This window comes from Gadus chalcogrammus, chromosome 23 (genome assembly GCF_026213295.1).
Source record: "Gadus chalcogrammus isolate NIFS_2021 chromosome 23, NIFS_Gcha_1.0, whole genome shotgun sequence".
Taxonomy (NCBI): Eukaryota; Metazoa; Chordata; class Actinopteri; order Gadiformes; family Gadidae; genus Gadus; species Gadus chalcogrammus.
The window spans coordinates 20,733,420-20,756,808 of record NC_079434.1 but is presented as its reverse complement, the minus strand read 5'-3'; the positions used below and the strand labels follow the sequence as shown (position 1 = coordinate 20,756,808).

The 23,389-nt window shown below is 44.9% G+C and overlaps 1 protein-coding gene across 1 annotated transcript; it reads right to left on the bottom strand.

The window, feature by feature from the left end:
- Positions 1-187: 187 nt before the first annotated feature.
- si:ch211-230g15.5 (nascent polypeptide-associated complex subunit alpha, muscle-specific form) lies at positions 188-10,646 on the bottom strand (the record flags this gene model as incomplete). The annotated part of the gene is made up of 14 exons (XM_056583971.1): positions 188-1,149; positions 2,555-2,918; positions 3,975-4,095; positions 4,670-4,775; positions 5,686-5,866; positions 6,027-6,201; positions 6,283-6,334; positions 6,574-6,832; positions 6,926-6,976; positions 7,427-7,887; positions 8,314-8,521; positions 8,896-9,003; positions 9,417-9,569; positions 10,119-10,646. Coding segments are annotated over 14 exons (2,922 nt in total), but the record flags the coding sequence as incomplete, so codon positions are not given.
- Positions 10,647-23,389: the final 12,743 nt, after the last annotated feature.

Here is a 23,389-nt window from a genome sequence, read left to right as displayed (position 1 = left end):
AAATAACTACAAATAACTGAATTATTGAGCTCGTTGATGCACTTGGAGATAGGTTAAACTAAAGCATCAACAATTATTTCATATTTTTATGTTTTGGTTCAACGAGTGCAGCCCTGTGAGGTGAATAACGGACATTATTATTCTGTAACCGTCCTTATCTCAGTAACCATCCAGCATCTTACTCACTGACGCCCCCTATGGGTGCGTAATATATCCGTCCTATTATGACCAGCATGCTACTCACTGGCGCCCTCTATGGGTGCGTAATATAACCACCATAATAGGCCCAACCCTCTCCGCCATTTGAAGTGAACCCACAACATTCGAGAGGAATCTGATGGATTAATTCTTGATTTATTAAATAATTTGAGCATGATACGATAAAAATGTGACCATTAAAGACATGGGTCTGGACCCTGATAGTGACAGACATATTTTTGTCCAGAGGTTACAGAGATATAAAACATTAAACTTTGATTAATAACTTACAAAGTCTACTTCATTTTTTTTCTTTTACACACACGGGTTATGTTCTCTACTGGATAGCTTCGTCGTTGGGACTCACATTCTAAAAAAACTAAATAGACAAATTTATATATTAAAATGTTCAAAATCCTTCCGTGAAAGCTTCAAATTTACACTCTCCAGCTGCGTTGTAAAATATACACAAAGATAAAAAAAACAACATCTTTATATCCAGCCACAGATTCATTTTCGTTGATCGCCGCCGTACTCCCCTCCAACCCCTCTATAAAAACCTCCCTTCTCATCCCCGGTCAATATAAATTAAAACAAATCTGAATTCTTTCTGTCTTTTGATGTTTATCTCCCCATAGTCATCATCACTGGTGTCCGGGGCCCCGCCCACAATAACTTTAAACCCCACCCTTTTTCTCCCTCTCCTCCTTTTGTGCACTTGTTTATTCATCATCATCATAATCCACATCTTCTCCTAGCCCCGCCCCCTCCTGTCAGTCAGGCGGCTCGGCCCCCCTCATTGGTTCTTGAGGGTGTTGATGTGGGCACAGATCTTGAGGGCGGGGCCCAGCTTGATGTTCATGCTGGTCATCAGGTGGTCTTCGGTCAGGAGAAGCAGCGCCTGGCCGTCGATCTCCTGGAGCCTGAAGCCCTCGGCCACCTCGCTGCACCCTGGAGGGGGGGGGGGGTCAGTAGAACTCTGTAGTCTCAGGCCAGCCATGAACAGCACTTAGGATGTTCTGATGGGTGTTTGGGTGGATGATGGATGTTCTGATGGATGGTTGGGTGGATGATGGATGGGAGGATGAACATGCTGATGTGCGGTTGGTTGGATGGATGGATGAATGATGGATGGATGAATGATGCATGAAAAGATGTTCTGATGTTCTGTGTGGATGGATGAATGAATGATGGCTGATGTATGAATGGGTGGTTGGGTTGGTCGGGGGGGCCCGTCATGCTGTCCCACGGTGAAACACACACCGACCACAGGAACACAATGTGCCCCCATAACTCCTCTGCACTCTGGGAGACCCTGAGCAAGGCTAGGTGGGGAGCTCTGCGTTCATCGGCCCTGCCAGCTCAGCAATAGCTCTGCCGCTGTCACAACAAACAGGGATTTATGTGAGAATCCTGTGGTTAGCTCAACCAATAGCAGATGGCGAGAGGCGCTGGGTCTGACTGCATATCGAAGCACATACGAATGACTCTGTCACCAAACACTGCAGTGGGGACATCTGGCTGTGATTGGCCACCGGTCTCAACGTTGTCACGCGGTCAGTATGCATGCCATCTATTCAAATATGAACGAAAGGTGATGGATATTTTCTCACTTTTAACCAAACAGCAAATAAATCCAAATCGAGTGAAATTATGAATGCAAATGGCTGTTCATGCCTTGAACCGGAGCCAAGGGAAGGGATTTTCCAGACGAATGTCACCCCCAAACCCAAAAGGACCTATGGCAGTTATATATGTGCCGTTTCAGTTTCCTCTGTGGCCTCCAGGGGTGCTCTACTCCTGGAGGGGTGAACCCATCGCTTCTGTGAGTATGGACTTGTGTGTGTGTGTTCCGGTTACCTAGCGGCATCTTATAACATGTATGTGTGTGAGCATGTGTGTGGAAATCTTCTAGCAGTGTGTGTGTATGTGTATGTGTCAGGGCTGCCTGGTTATGGGAAAAATCATAATCACAATTATTTTGGCCCATATTGAAATCCCGATTATTCAAACGATTATTTTTGAGTTTGAAACCATGTTGTATTTATCCAGCATGTCTCTCGGATTAGTTTCTCTAAAAAAAATATATATATTGATCGAAAAACTCGATTAGGTTCATTTTGTGATCGTTTGACATCGTTTAAAATCAAAACCGCGATCAAAATTCGATTAATCGCCCAGCCCTAGTATGTGTTAACATGTGTGTGAAAATGTGTGTGTATGAAGACAACGTGCGTGACGTCATATAACGGTGTGTATGAGCATGATGTGTGTATGAACATGTGTGTGTATGAAGATGCGTGTGTGTGACGTCTTCTAGCAGCGTGTGCGTGTACATGCGTGTGCGTGGCGGTACCTGGCAGCGTGTGGATGAAGGCGGTGACGTCCTCCACGCTCCACGCCGAGGGGCGGGGCTTGAAGGTGGAGGTGGGCGTTGCCGTGGTGACGGCGGGCTCCGACGCCCTTCGCGGGCGCCGCGCCGGGCGACACTCGCTGGGCTTCGTGGTCGCCGAGAACGACGGGTCGTCCCTCTCCTCTTCCTCCTCCTCGTCCTCCTCTTCCTCCTCCTCCTCCTCGTCTTCTTCGTTGTCGTCGTCAACGTCCTGCTCCTCCACCTCCTCCTCCTCCTGCTCCTCCTCCTCTTCCTCCGCTTTCCGCCTCTTCTCCTCCTCCCGCCGTTCGCTCTTTTCCCGGCGGCTGGTGCTCCACAGGTCTCGAGGCTGGGCAGGAAAACAGAGGTCAAAGGTCAAACCAAGCTCATTTTATCTAATAACCTTCGCTGAGGTTTGACTTGTGATTAAAAAAACCAATGGAGACATTGATTGATTTCTGACGTATGCTGTAGACGTGTATTTGAATCCAAAGAGGCCCCCCCCCCCTGTCAACATATCTGGGGGGGGGGGCCCTGTCACGCCAAATTTGTACCGGGTGCTAAATTTGTACCGGGCACGTCATCCATTCCAAACCTGCCTGGCAACAGATGATCGCGTCGTCCGTTGCCTGGCAACGGACGATCGCGTCGAATGACGTGAAAGGTTCACGAACATTCGCGAACCTTCAAGCTCGTTCATTTGCACTTGTCCGTTATCTGTATTGTGCTATTTCGTCCTTGACCTGCTTTAAACACTCAGTTTACTTGCTAAATTTGATTAAACAATTAAATACAATACAAATATAAAGTAAAAACAAGTGTTATCTAGCGATCCGTTATCTGTATTATTTTATTTCGTCTTTGGCAACATGAGCGCAAATGTTTTTTGAAACCTGCCCTGCAACGGACAACCCTTATGTAATCAGTTGTCCGTTGCCTGGCAACGGACAACTGATGATGTGCCCGGTACAAATTTGGCACCCGGTACAAATTTGGCACCCGGTACAAATTTGGCGTGACAGCCCCATCAGGACTTTTTAGACAGGGCTCAGAAGTTGGTGCTACGCCCCTGATTATAGATAAGGTGGGACAAGGGAGAATCAAGCCCAGTTCTATACCATAATAATATACTATGCTAAGATACTATACTGCCCTTTTCACTGCATTCTAACAAACAGTACAAACCGTATCTGGCATTTAATGAACGCACTTATTACATTTTGTACGTCCTGGCACTTAAAAATAGCACTTAGCAATGTGTATCATCTCGTCCCACCTATCTTTGTTTATTTTAAGTTCCTTTGGATAAAAGCGTCTTCTAAATCGCCTAAATGTAAATATGGTTAGAGTTATAATCGGTCTCTCTCTCTCCCCCTCCCTCCCCCCCTCCCTCCCTCCCCCCTACCAGTCTGAGGAGCAGGGGTTTCCCGGGCACGGAGGAGGCCCGGTTCAGGACGGGGCGGGGTCTCTCTGACCGGCTGCCCGTGCTCAGAGCCCGCAGACGCTTGGTCAGGCGCACGTTGAACCTGCAGGGGGCGACAGAGGGCCGGGACGAGCAGGACAACATTAAGGATGCGTGTGCGTTCAGTACGAGTTTTAAACCGTTTTTCACCATAAAACTATTTGTAGCATAGTGTGTTAGAAAGACACAGACACACAGAGAGACAGACGGAGAGACAAAGGGAGGCAGACGGAGATCTTATAATCGGATGATCTAAAGTAAGACCAAGTGATAGAGAGAGCAGGGAGAGAATAACTAGAAAGAGTCCAGAAGACAGAGAGATCGAGAGAGCGAGAGAGCGAGAGAGAGAGAACAGACAGAGACAGAGAGATAGATAACAGACAGAGAGAGAGAGAGAGAGAGATAGATAACAGACAAGGAGAGAGAGAGACGAGTGGTTTGACAGAAGTAGCAGGTAAGTATGTATGTCGAGGTTCAGCTTGGAGTGTACTCTGTTTCACACCTGTCTGTGGCGGAGGAAGCCAGCCCACAAGGCTTCCTGTCTGACACTCGGCTCGTCAGCCACACATGCGCATGCTTTTGGTTGCATGAGAAACAGAGTGGCCTGGTCGGCATCAGCCAATAGGAATGCAGCTTACCCTCGGGCACAGGAAGTGGAACAGAAGCGTTTGGAACGCATGAAGCTGTGGGCCTGGCCTCTCTTCCCGCAGAACTGACAGTGGAGCACAGCCCTGTCTCTGGGCCCTGAGAGAGAGAGAGAGAGAGAGAGAGAGAGAGAGAGAGAGAGAGAGAGAGAGAGAGAGAGAGAGAGAGAGAGAGAGAGAGAGAGAGAGAGAGAGAGAGAGAGAGAGAGAGAGAGAGAGAGAGAGAGAGAGAGAGAGAGAGAGAGAGGGAGAGAGAGGGGGGAGAGCGAGATAGAGAGAGGGGGGGGGAGAGAGAGAGGGTGAGAGAGAGAGAGAGTTGATTTTTAGTTCATGTTAAATCGATGACTCGTGCATCAACAGGTTCAGGGGGCTTCAAATCTTTGACACCCTATGGAAATTTTCCCTGGGTCTACGGTATGCGACGGTGTTTGTGCAAAAAGATATGCACGACATTATATCCAGCCCGCAATCTTATCTGTGTCAAAGGGGCCAGGTCACAACGCTGTCATTCAGCGAGTTTCACTTTTAATTGACATTAGCTGTGACGGAGTCGTCTAACTACCAGTTTGGTGTCACTATCGTTCTTGTCTGACTTGTTTAAATGCAGGGGAACTCCACCTCGATGGCACGGCCACTATACGGCTGCTAATTCACCTATTTTAGCCTCACCAAAAGCGCAACGGGCGGCATGTGGCTCAAGCGGTAGAGCGGGTTGGTTGTTAACCAGAGGGTTGCATGAGTGTGGAGGTGTCCCTGAGCGAGACGCCTCACCCTGACTGCTCCTGACCAGCTGGCTGTCGCCCTGCGTGGTTGACTCCGCCGTCGGTGTGTGAATGTGTGCATGAACGGGTGAACTTTAGGTGATATTGAAAAGCGCTTTGAGAGGCCACTGGTTAGGAAAGCGCTGTATAAATGCAGTCCATTTACCATTAACTTTAATAATATAGTACATCCCGATTCCAAAACTGCGCCTTTTTTGCGCCTGCGACTCCCCCAGACTGGCCGCTCACCGGTCTCTATCTCGTCCGCGTCCCCTCCCCCCCCCCCCTCCTCCTCCTCCTCCTCCGAATCCGTCGTGGGTCCCGCCGGCGGTACCGCTTCCTTCACAGGGAACTCTTCCTTCCCATTGGTCCCGTCGGCCTCCGGGGGCGTGTCCGGAGGCTCCCTCACCAGTAGGGAGGACCGGTTCACCTGGACAAACGTAGCACACGGAGCCGTACATTCAGAGGCAGTGGAGCGCGGCAGGGCGCGGCCTTTGTGATGGTTGATCCAGAATTTCGTGTGTGTGTGTGTGTGTGTGTGTGTGTGCGCGTCTGTGTCTGTGTCTTTGTGTGCGTGCGTGTGCACGTACGGGAAACGGCTGGAGACCCTCCTTGATGACGAAGCCCTCCACCAGGTGAGTCAGCACCTGCCGGCCCTCAGGCCACGCCCTCGGCATCCACCCGTCGCCCAGCTCCTCCTCCCCCTCCACCGATTGGTCCAGGGGGTCGCCCTCCCCTTCCTGTGATTGGCCGAGCCCCTCGGTGCTGCGCAGCGATAGGTCGAGGTGGTCCGGCCGGGCCGGGGGCATGCGGGGGGGCGGGGGGGGGCAGGGCTCCGCTGGGGGGGCGGCGGCGGGGGGGGAGGTCGGGGGTGACTGGGACGAGAGGCTGGACAGAGCTGAGGGGGAGGGGGGGGGGGGGGCACAGGAAGTAACAGTCAGCACAACAACGATGTGTGTTGCTATGGAAACATGGTTCTTAATGCGTACCTGCCGTTCTTAAACCCTAATTGAATCATCAATTATTAAGTGTGTGTGTGTGTGTGTGTGTGTGTGTGTGTGTGTGTGTGTGTGTGTGTGTGTGTGTGTGTGTGTGTGTGTGTGTGTGTGTGTGTGTGTGTGTGTGTGTAGCAGCTACCCGACTGGTTGTCCGACTGGGTGGACATGCTCTCACAGAGGTCTTCCGGTCCGACGGGTTGAGGGTCTCTCCCGGGCTCTGGAGGCCGCTGGGGGTGCACTGGGAGCTGTGGTACCGGGACTGGTACTGGTAGCTGGACTGGGAGTGGGCTGGGGGCTGCTACTGGTTTGGTGGTGAGGTCCAGGAGGGGCCGGGGTTCGGGGCTCGGGGGGGGGGCCGCACCCGGGTTCTGCTTTGTCTTTGGGTGGGGCTCTGGGTTCTGGTACCAGAGGCGGAGCTTCTTACTGCCGTGGTTCTCCGGCTGGTCCCCGCCGCACGCGTCCTCTCCTTCCCGTCTCTCTCTCCTCCTCTTCTCCGTGCTGCCTCGTCTCCCCCCCTCCCCTTCCTCCGTCCCCTCCGCCCTCTCCTCCCCGCCCACCACCACCACCTCCAGCCTGGGCTCCTTGGCCCTCCGTGGGAGCTCCGCCTCCTTCTCCGACACAAGCCCTTCCTCCTTGACCGCGGCGCTCTCTCGGCGCACGAGCTTGACCCTCTCCTTCTCCTCTCTTTGGTTGTCTCTCTCCCCCGTCGGCTCTCTCTCCCCCGTCGGCTCTCTCTCCCTCCCTGCTCCACCTCCTCCTCCTCCTCCTCCTCCTCCTCCTCCTCCTCCCTGCTCCTTCCTCTCCTCCTCCGTGGACGTCGTGAGAGAGTGCTTCCTCGCCCCCCTTTGGGCCGCCACCCCCCCCCGGGGGGGGGAGGCTGTCGCTCCCGGGGGGGAGGCGGGGGTGGAGGGGGCGGGGGGAGGCAGCGGGGGAGGGGACCGGGAGGAGGAGAACATCAGTGACGGGGAGGGGGAGGGCAGGGGGGAGGTCGCCGCTGTCTTCTTGGGCGTGGGGGCGGGTTTCACACAGGGGGGGGGAGGGAGGGGTTCCCCTCCCCCCGGTCGCCCCCCCGCTGGTTTCTCTGTGGCGGGCGGCGCCGGCGGCGGCGGCTCCGCCACCGGGGGATCCGCTGACTGTGATTGGACGGCGGCTTTGGCGCTGCCGGCGGCAGGGGCGTGTTGCCCCTGGCGACCGGAGGACAGCGCGATGATCTGCAGCTGGCGCGAGGCCGACGGCGTCCGGTCGAAGCGGGAGAGCGCGGCGCCCACGGCGACGGAGCTCTTCTGCGATTGGCCGGTTTGGGAGGAGGGCGGCGGCTTGTGGAGGGGCGGGTTCTGTGCGGCGGAGGCGGCTGATTGGAGGGCAGGGCTCGGCCGGGGGGGCGGGGCTCTGTAGCCGTTAGCGGGGTTGAGCCGTGGCCTCAGGGGGACGGCCCTCACTGGAGAATAGAGAGCTGAGAGGAGAGAGGAGAGAGGAGAGAGGAGAGAGAGAGAGAGGAGAGAGGAGAGAGAGAGAGAGGAGAGAGGAAATAGAAAAATAAATAAACAAAAGGACAAAAAGACAGGATTAGGTCGAGAACGATGCAATCACAACAAATAAGTTGTTTATGCCTCAACCATAAAATCTCTAAATCAAACTACAGACTACACGCTGAAGAGATTCACGCTGATCACAACATAGTTTACAACGACGGTTCTTCTGCGTTTGTTATCGGTTGCCGTGGCGATCAGCCAAGGAGCGAGAACCCGCCCTCCTCCTCCTCAGGTCCTCCGTGGCTCCTAATTGGTCAGCCCCGGTGTTCCATGATTACCGCGACGACTAATCCTTCACTTGTCGTTACCACGGCGATCAACCATGAGGGTGGGGGGGGGGGGCCTACCTGGGGGCGCGACGGAGAGGTGGCGGTTGGGTGGGGTCGGGCCCTCCGTCGCCGTGGCGCTGGGTTGGGGGCGGGGCCTGAGCGGGGGGAAGAGAGGGGTCCGCGGGCGAGCGAGGGCGGGGGGGGCCGAGGGGAGGGGCTTCAGGCGGAGGGAGGGGGGGATGCCGAGGGTCCCAGGGGGGGGGGGCCGGAGGGTGAGGCTCTGGAGCTGGGGGGGGCGGGGGGAAGAGAGAGAGAGAGAGAGAGAGAGAGAGAGAGAGAGAGAGAGAGAGAGAGAGAGAGAGAGAGAGAGAGAGAGAGAGAGAGAGAGAGAGACAGAGAGACAGAGAGACAGAGAGAGAGAGGGGGGGAGAGAAAGAGAGGGAGAGAGAGGGGGGAGAGAGAGATAGAGAGAGGGGGGGAGAGAGAGAGAGGGTGAGAGCGAGAGAGAGACTTTGATTACACATCTCATCACAAACATGGAGTCAATCACACACACACACACACACACACACACACACACACACTTCATTGACAGTTTCATTGTAATATACTGATGCCGGTGGTGTTGTATGTCCTCTTGTGAACGGTCTGCAGGCTCACCTGAGCGGAAGCAGGATGAGAGGAAGAGGAGGAGAAGGAGGAAGAGCAGGAGGCGGAGGAGGAAGTGGCGGAGGAAGAGACGGGACGCATTGCAGACGTGAGAATAAGCTGACCGGGGAGGAAGAGGAGGAGGAAGAGCAGGAGGAAGGGGAGCAGGAGGAAGAGGAGCAGGAGGAAGAGGAAGGGCGGAGGAGATTTAAATACAAACGAAGGAGAGACATTCTAACCACTGTCATTGGTTCCACATTGTGTGTGTGTGTGTGTGTGTGTGTGTGTGTGTGTGTGTGTGTGTGTGTGTGTGTGTGTGTGTGTGTGTGTGTGTGTGTGTGTGTGTGTGTGTGTGTGTGTGTGTGTGTGTGTGAGAGGGGTGTCCGTGTGAGACATTGTGTGCTGTTTATGTGCTATGTGTTGTTATCTCTTATGTGCTGTTTCCATGTTTTTATGTGTGTGCATTCATGCATGCCTGTGACTGTGTGTTTGTGTGTGCGTTTGCATGTGCGTGCGTGTGTTTCCATGTTTACCATCTGGGCTCTGAGCAGCACCTGATCTTGGCCAGACCCTTTGAGGCTTTTCCCTAAGAGCAATGCCTGCTGGGAAACCCCCTGCCTGACGGGCGCCGGGCTCTGATTGGCTCGCACGAGACCCGGTATCCCCATCGGATTGGTCTGTGGTCCCTTGAGAAACCACAAGGAAAAAGGTGAGAGGCTTGTGTGTGTGTGTGTGTGTGTGTGTGTGTGTGTGTGTGTGTGTGTGTGTGTGTGTGTGTGTGTGTGTGTGTGTGTGTGTGTGTGTGTGTGGAACAAACACATAGCAGAGGCATAACGAAAAAAAAAAAAGAAAAAAGCACACCAAAACAAACCCCACCTCCATCCATAGATAACACATGGATTACAGCTATGAACTACATTATGTCGACATAATAGACACCATTTACGGGTCGCTTAGCAGACGTCGTGCACATGACACAAAGCATAAACTCAGCGGGGGCACATTTCACATTTTGTTTTCCTGAGTGTCACTTTGGTGCCGCCGGTGATATGACATAACACCACCATGCACAGCAGGGGGGCCACGTCTACATTTTAATTGGCCCGTGTTGCCATGGTGACGCCCGTGCAGGTTTAGCGTAAACATGACGGGCGTCAACAGCAGCAGCTTCTTTTTGTCGTCATGGGGGCGGGTCACATGTAAAGCAGTGATTTGCCTGTGGTGTGTCAACCCACCTGTCGGCCGGCGGGACTGGCGGGAGTGTGGAAGGGCGTGATTGGTCCCGAGGTCGCCGTGGACACGGGCTTCGCGTTCCCATTGGTCAGGCCGCCGGCTGCCTTGGCACACAGGGCCGGGTTCCCGTGAGACGAGGAGGAAGAGGAAGAGGAGGAGGTGGAGGCGGCGAATGGGGCGAAGCTGGCTGCCAAGGGTGACGACGAAGAGGAGGGGCCGGGGGTGGTAGTGGGGGCCGCCAGGGGGGAGCCGGTGGGTTGGGTGGTGGGGGAGGAGGGGGGCTTTGACCTTTGACCCGCGGGGGAGGGGAGGATGGGGCGAGAGTAGGTGCGTAGGGCGGGGCCCGCGGTGGACGTGAGCTTGGGCGGGGCCGGGATGGGGGCGTGCGAGGGCGGGGCTTTGGGGGCGTGCAAGGAGGCGGAGAGAGAGGGCGCCGGGGTAAGGGGGGGAGGTGGCGAGTTGGAGGTGGGGCCGAGTGTTGGCGGGGGGGTGTCTAGGAGGGTGGGGTTGGGGGTGAGTCTTGGGGGTGTGGGGGTGAGTCTTGGGGGTGTGGGGGTGAGTCTTGGGGGTGTGGGGGTGAGTCTTGGCGGGGTGGGGGTGCTGGGGGGGAGGCAGGGGGGGGCGCTAGCCTCCCCCGGTCCAGCCTGGTTCTGCTGAGGTCCTCCCTCCATCCTTACAGCTGGAGAGAGAGAGAGAGAGAGAGAGAGAGACAGAGTGTGAGCGAGAGAGAGAGAGTGTGAGCGAGAGAGGCAGAGAGAGAGAGACAGGGAGAAGGAGAGAGAGAGAGAGAGACCAACACTGTCAACACTACACTATCACGAACATAAACAGAAGGCCTACTCTGTGACAGACTATGTCAATGTAAAATAAAGACGTGTCATTATTTTACAGAATATTAATTAAAATGTTTGTCGATTTGACTGTAAATGTTCTACCGATTAATACAGGTGCGAAATCAACACCGTTGTTGCTATACGAAAGAAAATAGGGCTACCTATAAAATGCAGGCCTACATTTTAATTCCCACAGAATTCCTACAGAGAATTTGCCGACAGCATTTGCCATCGCCGTGTTATTTTTATTTATTTTTTGCAGTCCTTCGACAATGTGAAATGTGATAGGCCAGAAGATGACCTGCGACACGAGCACAGACACACCGCCAAAAAAGAACGGACAACACGTGCAAAACCCGCAGCCGCTTAACGTTGCCTCATCATAGGAGCAGCATCCTGACCATTGTCATTCGTATCCATACATTATAACAGTGTTATTAAATGATCAACAGTGTGACGATATGATAATGTAGGCCTATCCTACAGACACGGTTAATACGACAACACTCGGGTAGCGGGGGTTGGCGATCTAGTCAGCGGAATTCGTGCTTCATCATCACACACACAAGCAGGTGCGACGACGTGGTTTGACGTCTGGTTTCTCGAACCCTGCCTGACGATGAATGACGAACACACGGACATGCACACCCACCTGCACGCCAATGAAATCAGGGGCCTATGATCATGATAATCAAACCCCAAAAAAATAAAGATGGAGACTGGTGGCCCTGGTATCTCCCGATAATAACATTTTAACTAGGCGCGTATTAAACGTGCGGGGGGGGGGGGGGGCACGGGGCGCGTGGCCGCGATGGCTGCATCATGTATCTTACCGTTTCTCGTAACCGGTGGTGGAGTTGTGCACGTCGGTCTCCTCAGTGTACATCCAGGAGCGTGTGCATGTTTATAAAGTGTGTGTTGTGTGTGTCTCCGAGCGGCGCTATGCTCAGGGTCGACAGCTAAAAGGGGCGTGTGCAAAGCTCACTTCCTCGTCTGACAGCGCAGGGGTTGAAGTTAAGCACGCGTCATAATCTCTCTGGGACCTTTTTTTATTTATTTTCTCACGGGTCTATTGTTTTTTTGCAGCGTCTCGATAAAACCCGTCAAACCTAGCGTGGTCCTTATAATATTGTGCAATGCTTTTTATGATTTTATTATTCACGATATCCCCTGGTCGGTTTAAGATGGACCTGTGTGTGTATAGGAATAAATAACACATCCATTATAGGCTGCTCAGGCTGTACCTGTGATGGCTCCGTGAACAAGTGCACGTGTGTTGCTGCTGCGACGCGGAGGTTGGCAGCATCTATGTGGCGCCTGCTCGTGAGTGTTTCCACGCGCATTCATGTTTGTGTGTTTGCATGTTTGGGCGCGCGCTCATGTGTGTGCGTAGCCGCGCGCGGCCGTGTGTCTGTCTGTGTATGTGTGCGTGCGTGCATGCGTGCGTGTGTGCGTCTGCTATAGAGACTAGGGATGGAAAGCCTTGCAGAAGAGTAGTGAGACAGCACCCCTCGGAGCTCAGGAGGACCACGGGAGATATATCCGTGGACTGAACTTGGCCAATATCATCCCACTGCAGACGCAAATGGGCGTTCTCGTGTGGTGGGGGTTCCCGTTTACGCAGACTGGAACGCCCCCTTCTTATTCTTCGTCGCCTTTCTCGCTGAACTGTATTATATGGCGACACATTAGTGCCATAATTCACTAACGTGATAAAAGATGCATTCGGGCGTATTATATTATTCCACACGCGTAGATATTAACTGCGAGTGCGCAAATGATCTCTGCGCGCGCAAAACAGCCTCTCGCGCGCGCAAATTACCACAGCGCGCGCAAATTATCTCAGCGCGCGCAAAACCTCTCGCGAAAGATGTTTTTACGCTCTCGCTCAAATTTAATTTTGGCACTATGGGGGAGGGAACCAAGGCAGGGCGGGCTTTCCTATGATTGGCCGTTTCTGAAGCGCGATATTTGATTGACAGCCCTCCTCTCATTCAATTCTGAATTGTACAGTAAATGGCTGAGACGATAGTTACGTATTGTAACTCCAGATTCTATGAGTATAGGCGCAGCCTTTTAAGTGTCGGCCTGATTGTCCTTTAAATAGCTGAAGAAAAGCTGTTTATTGGGAGCAGAACGTCCGCCGGTGTAAGTGCCATATTGGCTCGGCTACCAGATCGGCTCGGGGTCCGTCGTCTGCTGATTACGTCACACAATACGCTATCTACAGCAATAAGGTATTTTATGGCTTAAATTAAAGAGCCTGTAATGATCTTTCATTTTGAACATAGACCATTCCCAACCTATCTGTATGGATAGTTTTCTTCTAAAAACAAAACGTCCCTCGGAATCATCTTGGCTGTTAAGATAAGCCGTCAGTGTTGCCAGATTGGGCACATTTTCAGCCTGATTTGGCTACTTTGAATCACGTTAGGCTGGAAAAACGGGACATATGCCCAATCTGGCAACACAAACCGAAACTAGACAGACCTACTCGCGCTCACACATGTGCTCGCTGTGGTTGCTATGACGACAGCCAGAGCTACAGCACAAAACAGCCAATCACAACTGTCCCTTAGCAGCCAATCACAATGTAGCCTACGCCCATTCAAGCGTACAGCCAATGATATTGTGTAACGTAATCAGCAGACGACGGACCCCGAGCCGATCTGGTAGCCGAGCCAATGTGGTACTTACACCGGCGCCCGACTAATTGAGGGCCACGCTGTTGGTGGTAGGGGATTACAAAATGTTCAGTGCTACGGCTCACGCCTAGGGATAACCCAATAGCGATACGATAGCCTTAAAAGGCTGCGCCTATACTCATAGAATCTAGAGTTACAATAAGTAACTATCGTTTCAGCCATTTACTGTACAATTCAGAATTGAATGAGAGGAGGGCTGACAATCAAATATCGTGCATCAGAAACGGCCAATCATAGGAAAGCCCGCCCTGCCTTGGTTCCCTCCCCCATAGTGCCAAAATTAAATTCAAGCAAGAGCGTATAAAGATCTTTCGCGAGAGGTTTTGCGCGCGCTGAGGTAATTTGCGCGCGCGAGAGGCTGTTTTGCGCGCGCTGAGGTAATTTGCGCGCGCGAGAGGCTGTTTTGCACGCACAGAGATCATTTACGCGCTCGTAGTTAATATCTACGTGTGTGGAATTATATAATACGCCCGAATGCATCTTTTATCACATTAGTGAATTATGGCACTAATGTGTCGCCATAGTATTAAAATGTCAAAGTGTACTACTCCGAAACCATGTAAATAGTGTTGTAAATAAACTTCCAAAGCTTTTCAAATCTTATTTGGAAAATAACTTCACATGGTGCGTCTTTTTACAATTTATTCGTTACCAGCATTCGTAGTGTTGATCAGCAGTGAAATAGTCCGCTATAAGACGTTGACGTCGCTTATTAACCGAAGACGCTGGGGTTGACAAGTTAACGGACTGCTACCCATGCAAGTGAACGGAGCGTTCCACGGCATTGAGAAGACCCGTGTAATAAAGGCCTATAAAATGTCTGTTTATGGCATAGATTTCTCCTCAAATTAGGCCAATAAAGCAATGATAACAAAAACAAAAATAACACAAACGATCGATCAAAGGCCCGACCCGACAATCAAAACCCTCCTTGTTTAACATGAATTGGCTAAACAAATGACCACTGTAGCATATTTAAACACAATTCAAATTGTGCAGAGAATTATTTCCATTGGTCATTCTCAGTGGCGGCTGGCGATCAAACATGTTGGTGGTGTACAGTAATAGACAGGGGGTCTGAGGTTCTCCCCCCCCCCCCCCCATATTTTTTTGGGAATTTAATAGATTTGATTTCCTGTATTCTTGTGCATTTTGGGGATGGCCACTACCTATTTACCTGCTTTTCATTCAGATTCATAGCCTATATCCTGACTTGCAGGGCCTGGACAAGCTTGCACTGCCTATACAGACCTACTTCATGGCCATTCCACCAGCCATTGCTATTTGACACATTGTTGTTATTCTGATATTGAGACAAATCATGATCACTGTCCTATAGCGTCCATTTTTTGTGAGCCTCAATGTCTACTTCAAATGCAGTTAGAAATATGGGACAGTTGCTTCATTTTGTTTATATTCTACAGGCCGAAAGACTAAATTAATATGTAACTTACTTGCTCCTTTTAAGTATAACATTGCTTGGGGAGTCCGATTCCTCCACGGAAAAGGGTGGAAAGTGCTTACAACTCTCTGCTAGTTAGCGATCTATAACACGGTTGTTTTTTAATGGTCGTCATGAAAAAAAACGTAAGGGGCACCACTGTTGTTTTTCTTTGGTCGTCATGAAAAAAATCACAAGGGGTAACACTGTCGTTTTAATCAAATGAAACACAAGGGGTAACACTGTCGTTTTTCTATGGTCGTCATGAAAAAAAACATAAGGGGTAACACTGTCGAAATGTATCGAATAAAACCTAGGGGGTAACACTGTCGTCTTTTATCAAATGAAACATGAGGGTTGACACTGTTGTTTTTTATTGGTCGTCAAGAAAAAAAACGTAAGGGGTAACTGTCGTTTTTTATCGGCCCTCATAAAATAAACATAAGGGGTAACACTGTTGTTTTTTATTAGTCGTCCTGAAAAAAACACAAGGGGTAACACTGGTGTTTTTTGTTGGTCGTCATGAAAAAAAACATAAGGGGTAACACTGTCGTTTTTATCGAATGAAACGTAAAGGGTAACACTGTCGATATTCATCAAATAAAACATAGGGGGTAACACTGTTGATATTCATCAAATAAAACATAGGGGGTAACACTGTTGTTTTTCTTTGGTCGTCATGAACAAAAACAAAAGGGGTAACACTGTAGTTTTTTATTGGTCGTCATGAAAAAAAGACATAAGGGGTAACACTGTTGTATTTTATAGGTCGTCATGAAAAAAAACATAAGGTTTAACACTGTTGTTTTTTATTGGTCGTCATGAAAAAAAACATAAGGGGTAACACTGTCGAAATGTATCGAATAAAACCTAGGGGGTAACACTGTCGTCTTTTATCAAATGAAACATGAGGGTTGACACTGTTGTTTTTTATTGGTCGTCAAGAAAAAAAACGTAAGGGGTAACTGTCGTTTTTTATCGGCCGTCATAAAATAAACATAAGGGGTAACACTGTTGTTTTTTATTAGTCATCCTGAAAAAAACACAAGGGGTAACACTGGTGTTTTTTGTTGGTCGTCATGAAAAAAAACATAAGGGGTAACACTGTCGTTTGTATCGAATGAAACGTAAAGGGTAACACTGTCGTTTTTTATCCGTCGTCATGAAAAACCAATAAGGGGTAACAATGTCGAAATGTATAGAATAAAACATAGGGGGTAACACTGTCGTCTTTTATCAAATGAAACATGAGGGTTGACACTGTTGTTTTTTATTGGTCGTCAAGAAAAAAAACGTAAGGGGTAACTGTCGTCTTTTATCGGCCGTCATAAAATAAACATAAGGGGTAACACTGTTGTTTTTTATTAGTCGTCATGAAAAAAACACAAGGGGTAACACTGTTGTTTTTTATTGGTCGTCGGTAACACTGTCGTTTTTATCAAATGAAACATGAGGGGTAACATTGTCGTTTTTATCAAATGAAACATGAGGGGTGACACTGTCGTTTTTCTTTGGTCGTCATGAAAAAAACCATAAGGGGTAACACTGTTGTGTTTTTTATTGGTCGTCATGAAAAAAAACATAAGGGGTAACACTGTTGTCTTTTATTGGTCGGCATGAAAAAAAACATAAGGGGTAACACTTGTCTTTGTCAAAAAAAATATAAAGGGTAACACTGTTGTTTTTTATTGGTCGTCATGAAATAAAACATAAGGGGTAACACTGTTGTTTTTTATTGGTCGTCATGAAAAAAAACATAAGGGGTTACACTGTTGTCTTTGTCAAATAAAATATAAGGGGCAACACTGTCGTTTTTTATTGGTCGTCATGAAAAAAAACATATTTGAAAAAAATAAAAAATGTGTCCTTGTCAAATAAAATATAAGGGGTAACACTGTGGTTTTTTATTGGTCGTCATGAAAAAAAACATAAGGGGTAACACTGTCGTTTTTATCAAATGAAGCCTAAAGGGTAACACTGTATAGAATAGAAAGACACAAGGGGTAACACTGTTGTTTTTTATTGGTAGTCATGAAAAAAAACATAAGGGGTAACACTGTTGTTTTTTATTGGTCGTCATGAAAAAAAACATAAGGGGTAACACTGTTGTTTTTTATTGGTCGTCATGAAAAAAAACACAAGGGGTAACACTGTTGTTTTTTATTGGTCGTCATGAAAAAAAACATAAGGGGTTAGACTGTTGTCTTTGTCAAATAAAATATAAGGGGCAACACTGTTGTTTTTTATTGGTAGTCATGAAAAAAAACATAAGGGGTAACACTGTTGTTTTTTTATTGGTCGTCATGAAAAAAAACATAAGGGGTAACACTGTTGTTTTTTATTGGTCGTCATGAAAAAACCCATAAGGGGTAACACTGTTGTTTTTTATTGGTAGTCATGAAAAAAAACATAAGGGGTAACACTGTTGTTTTTTATTGGTCGTCATGAAAAAAAACACAAGGGGTAACACTGTCGTTTTTTATTGGTCGTCATGAAAAAAAACACAAGGGGTAACACTGTTTTCTATTGGTCGTCATGAAAAAAACGTAAGGGGTAACACTGTTGTTTTTTATTGGTCGTCATGAAAAAAAACATAAGGGGTAACACTGTCGTTTTTTATCGGTCGGCATGAAAAAAAACATAAGGGGTAACACTGTTGTTTTTTATTGGTCGTCATGAAAAAACGTAAGGGGTAACACTGTTGTTTTTTATTGGTCGTCATGAAAAAAAACATAAGGGGTAACACTGTCGTTTTTTATTGGTCGTCATGAAAAAACCCATAAGGGGTAACACTGTCGTTTTTTATTGGTCGGCATGAAAAAAAACATAAGGGGTAACACTGTTGTTTTTTATTGGTCGTCATGAAAAAAAACATAAGGGGTAACACTGTTGTTTTTTATTGGTCGTCATGAAAAAAAACACAAGGGGTAACACTGTTGTTTTTTATTGGTCGTCATGAAAAAAAACATAAGGGGTTAGACTGTTGTCTTTGTCAAATAAAATATAAGGGGCAACACTGTCGTTTTCTATTGGTCGTCATGAAAAAAACATATTTAAAAAAAAAAAAAAGTGTCCTTGTCAAATAAAATATAAGGGGTAACACTGTGGTTTTTTATTGGTCGTCATGAAAAAAAAACATAAGAGGTAACACCGTTGTCTTTGTCAAATAAAACACAAGGGGTTAACACTGTTGTTTTTTATTGGTCGTCATGAAAAAAACGTAAGGGGTAACACTGTCGTTTTTTACTGGTCGTCATGAAAAAAAACATATTTAAAAAAAAAAAAAAGTGTCCTTGTCAAATAAAATATAAGGGGTAACACTGTCGTTTTTTACTGGTCGTCATGAAAAAAAACATATTTAAAAAAAAAAAAAAGTGTCCTTGTCAAATAAAATATAAGGGGTAACACTGTGGTTTTTTATTGGTCGTCATGAAAAAAAAAAACATAAGAGGTAACACCGTTGTCTTTGTCAAATAAAACACAAGGGGTTAACACTGTTGTTTTTTATTGGTCGTCATGAAAAAAACGTAAGGGGTAACACTGTCGTTTTTTACTGGTCGTCATGAAAAAAAACATATTTAAAAAAAAAAAAAAAGTGTCCTTGTCAAATAAAATATAAGGGGTAACACTGTCGTTTTTTACTGGTCGTCATGAAAAAAAACATATTTAAAAAAAATAAAAAAGTGTCCTTGTCAAATAAAATATAAGGGGTAACATTGTGGTTTTTTATTGGTCGTCATGAAAATAAAAAACATAAGAGGTAACACCGTTGTCTTTGTCAAATAAAACACAAGGGGTTAACACTGTTGTTTTTTATTGGTCGTCATGAAAAAACGTAAGGGGTAACACTGTCGTTTTTTACTGGTCGTCATGAAAAAAAACATATTAAAAAAAAAAAAAGTGTCCTTGTCAAATAAAATATAAGGGGTAACACTGTGGTTTTTATTGGTCGTCATGAAAAAAAAAAACATAAGAGGTAACACCGTTGTCTTTGTCAAATAAAACACAAGGGTTTAACACTGTTGTTTTTTATTGGTCGTCATGAAAAAAACGTAAGGGGTAACACTGTCGTTTTTTACTGGTCGTCATGAAAAAAAACATATTTAAAAAAAAAAAAAAGTGTCCTTGTCAAATAAAATATAAGGGGTAACACTGTCGTTTTTTACTGGTCGTCATGAAAAAAAACATATTTAAAAAAAAAAAAAAAGTGTCCTTGTCAAATAAAATATAAGGGGTAACACTGTGGTTTTTTATTGGTCGTCATGAAAAAAAAAAACATAAGAGGTAACACCGTTGTCTTTGTCAAATAAAACACAAGGGTTTAACACTGTTGTTTTTTATTGGTCGTCATGAAAAAAACGTAAGGGGTAACACTGTCGTTTTTTACTGGTCGTCATGAAAAAAAACATATTAAAAAAAAAAAAAGTGTCCTTGTCAAATAAAATATAAGGGGTAACACTGTGGTTTTTTATTGGTCGTCATGAAAAAAAAAAAACATAAGAGGTAACACCGTTGTCTTTGTCAAATAAAACACAAGGGTTTAACACTGTTGTTTTTTATTGGTCGTCATGAAAAAAACGTAAGGGGTAACACTGTCGTTTTTTACTGGTCGTCATGAAAAAAAACATATTTAAAAAAAAAAAAAAAGTGTCCTTGTCAAATAAAATATAAGGGGTAACACTGTCGTTTTTTACTGGTCGTCATGAAAAAAAACATATTTAAAAAAAAAAAAAAAAGTGTCCTTGTCAAATAAAATATAAGGGGTAACACTGTGGTTTTTTATTGGTCGTCATGAAAAAAAAAAACATAAGAGGTAACACCGTTGTCTTTGTCAAATAAAACACAAGGGTTTAACACTGTTGTTTTTTATTGGTCGTCATGAAAAAAACGTAAGGGGTAACACTGTCGTTTTTTACTGGTCGTCATGAAAAAAAACATATTTAAAAAAAAAAAAAAAAGTGTCCTTGTCAAATAAAATATAAGGGGTAACACTGTCGTTTTTTACTGGTCGTCATGAAAAAAAACATATTAAAAAAAAAAAAAAAAGTGTCCTTGACAAATAAAATATAAGGGGTAACACTGTGGTTTTTTATTGGTCGTCATGAAAAAAAAAAACATAAGAGGTAACACCGTTGTCTTTGTCAAATAAACACAAGGGGTTAACACTGTTGTTTTTTATTGGTCGTCATGAAAAAAACGTAAGGGGTAACACTGTCGTTTTTTACTGGTCGTCATGAAAAAAAACATATTTAAAAAAAAAAAAAAGTGTCCTTGTCAAATAAAATATAAGGGGTAACACTGTGGTTTTTTATTGGTCGTCATGAAAAAAAAAAACATAAGAGGTAACACCGTTGTCTTTGTCAAATAAAACACAAGGGTTTAACACTGTTGTTTTTTATTGGTCGTCATGAAAAAAAACGTAAGGGGTAACACTGTCGTTTTTTACTGGTCGTCATGAAAAAAAACATATTTAAAAAAAAAAAAAAAGTGTCCTTGTCAAATAAAATATAAGGGGTAACACTGTCGTTTTTTACTGGTCGTCATGAAAAAAAAACATATTTAAAAAAAAAAAAAAAGTGTCCTTGTCAAATAAAATATAAGGGGTAACACTGTGGTTTTTTATTGGTCGTCATGAAAAAAAAAAACATAAGAGGTAACACCGTTGTCTGGTAACACTGTCGTTTTTTACTGGTCGTCATGAAAAAAAACATATTTAAAAAAGAAAAAAAAGTGTCCTTGTCAAATAAAATATAAGGGGTAACACTGTCGTTTTTTACTGGTCGTCATGAAAAAAAACATATTTAAAAAAAAAAAAAAGTGTCCTTGTCAAATAAAATATAAGGGGTAACACTGTGGTTTTTTATTGGTCGTCATGAAAAAAAAAAACATAAGAGGTAACACCGTTGTCTTTGTCAAATAAAACACAAGGGTTTAACACTGTTGTTTTTTATTGGTCGTCATGAAAAAAACGTAAGGGGTAACACTGTCGTTTTTTACTGGTCGTCATGAAAAAAAACATATTTGAAAAAAAAAAAAAAGTGTCCTTGTCAAATAAAATATAAGGGGTAACACTGTCGTTTTTTACTGGTCGTCATGAAAAAAAACATATTTAAAAAAAAAAAAAAAGTGTCCTTGACAAATAAAATATAAGGGGTAACACTGTGGTTTTTTATTGGTCGTCATGAAAAAAAAAAACATAAGAGGTAACACCGTTGTCTTTGTCAAATAAAACACAAGGGTTTAACACTGTTGTTTTTTATTGGTCGTCATGAAAAAAACGTAAGGGGTAACACTGTCGTTTTTTACTGGTCGTCATGAAAAAAAACATATTTAAAAAAAAAGAAAAGTGTCCTTGTCAAATAAAATATAAGGGGTAACACTGTGGTTTTTTATTGGTCGTCATGAAAAAAAAAAACATAAGAGGTAACACCGTTGTCTTTGTCAAATAAAACACAAGGGTTTAACACTGTTGTTTTTTACTGGTCGTCATGAAAAAAAACATATTTAAAAAAAAAAAAAAAGTGTCCTTGTCAAATAAAATATAAGGGGTAACACTGTCGTTTTTTACTGGTCGTCATGAAAAAAAACATATTAAAAAAAAAAAAAAAAGTGTCCTTGTCAAATAAAATATAAGGGGTAACACTGTGGTTTTTTATTGGTCGTCATGAAAAAAAAAAACATAAGAGGTAACACCGTTGTCTTTGTCAAATAAAACACAAGGGGTTAACACTGTTGTTTTTTATTGGTCGTCATGAAAAAAACGTAAGGGGTAACACTGTCGTTTTTTACTGGTCGTCATGAAAAAAAACATATTTAAAAAAAAAAAAAAGTGTCCTTGTCAAATAAAATATAAGGGGTAACACTGTGGTTTTTTATTGGTCGTCATGAAAAAAAAAAACATAAGAGGTAACACCGTTGTCTTTGTCAAATAAAACACAAGGGTTTAACACTGTTGTTTTTTATTGGTCGTCATGAAAAAAACGTAAGGGGTAACACTGTCGTTTTTTACTGGTCGTCATGAAAAAAAACATATTTAAAAAAAAAAAAAAAGTGTCCTTGTCAAATAAAATATAAGGGGTAACACTGTCGTTTTTTACTGGTCGTCATGAAAAAAAACATATTTAAAAAAAAAAAAAAAGTGTCCTTGTCAAATAAAATATAAAGGGTAACACTGTGGTTTTTTATTGGTCGTCATGAAAAAAAAAAACATAAGAGGTAACACCGTCGTCTTTGTCAAATAAAACACAAGGGGTGAACACTGTTGTTTTTATTGGTCGTCATGAAAAAAAACTAAGGGGTAACACTGTTGTTTTTTATTGGTCGTCATGAAAAAAAACATAAGGGGTAAAACTGTTGTTTTTTATTGGTCGTCATGAAAAAAAACACAAGGGGTAACACTGTTGTTTTTTATTGGTCGTCATGAAAAAAAACATAAGGGGTTAGACTGTTGTCTTTGTCAAATAAAATATAAGGGGCAACACTGTCGTTTTCTATTGGTCGTCATGAAAAAAAACATATTTAAAAAAAAAAAAAAAGTGTCCTTGTCAAATAAAATATAAGGGGTAACACTGTGGTTTTTTATTGGTCGTCATGAAAAAAAAACCTAAGAGGTAACACCGTTGTCTTTGTCAAATAAAACACAAGGGTTTAACACTGTTGTTTTTTATTGGTCGTCATGAAAAAAACGTAAGGGGTAACACTGTCGTTTTTTACTGGTCGTCATGAAAAAAAACATATTAAAAAAAAAAAAAAAGTGTCCTTGTCAAATAAAATATAAGGGGTAACACTGTGGTTTTTTATTGGTCGTCATGAAAAAAAAAAACATAAGAGGTAACACCGTTGTCTTTGTCAAATAAAACACAAGGGGTTAACACTGTTGTTTTTTATTGGTCGTCATGAAAAAAACGTAAGGGGTAACACTGTCGTTTTTTACTGGTCGTCATGAAAAAAAACATATTTAAAAAAAAAAAAAAGTGTCCTTGTCAAATAAAATATAAGGGGTAACACTGTGGTTTTTTATTGGTCGTCATGAAAAAAAAAAACATAAGAGGTAACACCGTTGTCTTTGTCAAATAAAACACAAGGGTTTAACACTGTTGTTTTTTATTGGTCGTCATGAAAAAAACGTAAGGGGTAACACTGTCGTTTTTTACTGGTCGTCATGAAAAAAAACATATTTAAAAAAAAAAAAAAAGTGTCCTTGTCAAATAAAATATAAGGGGTAACACTGTCGTTTTTTACTGGTCGTCATGAAAAAAAACATATTTAAAAAAAAAAAAAAAGTGTCCTTGTCA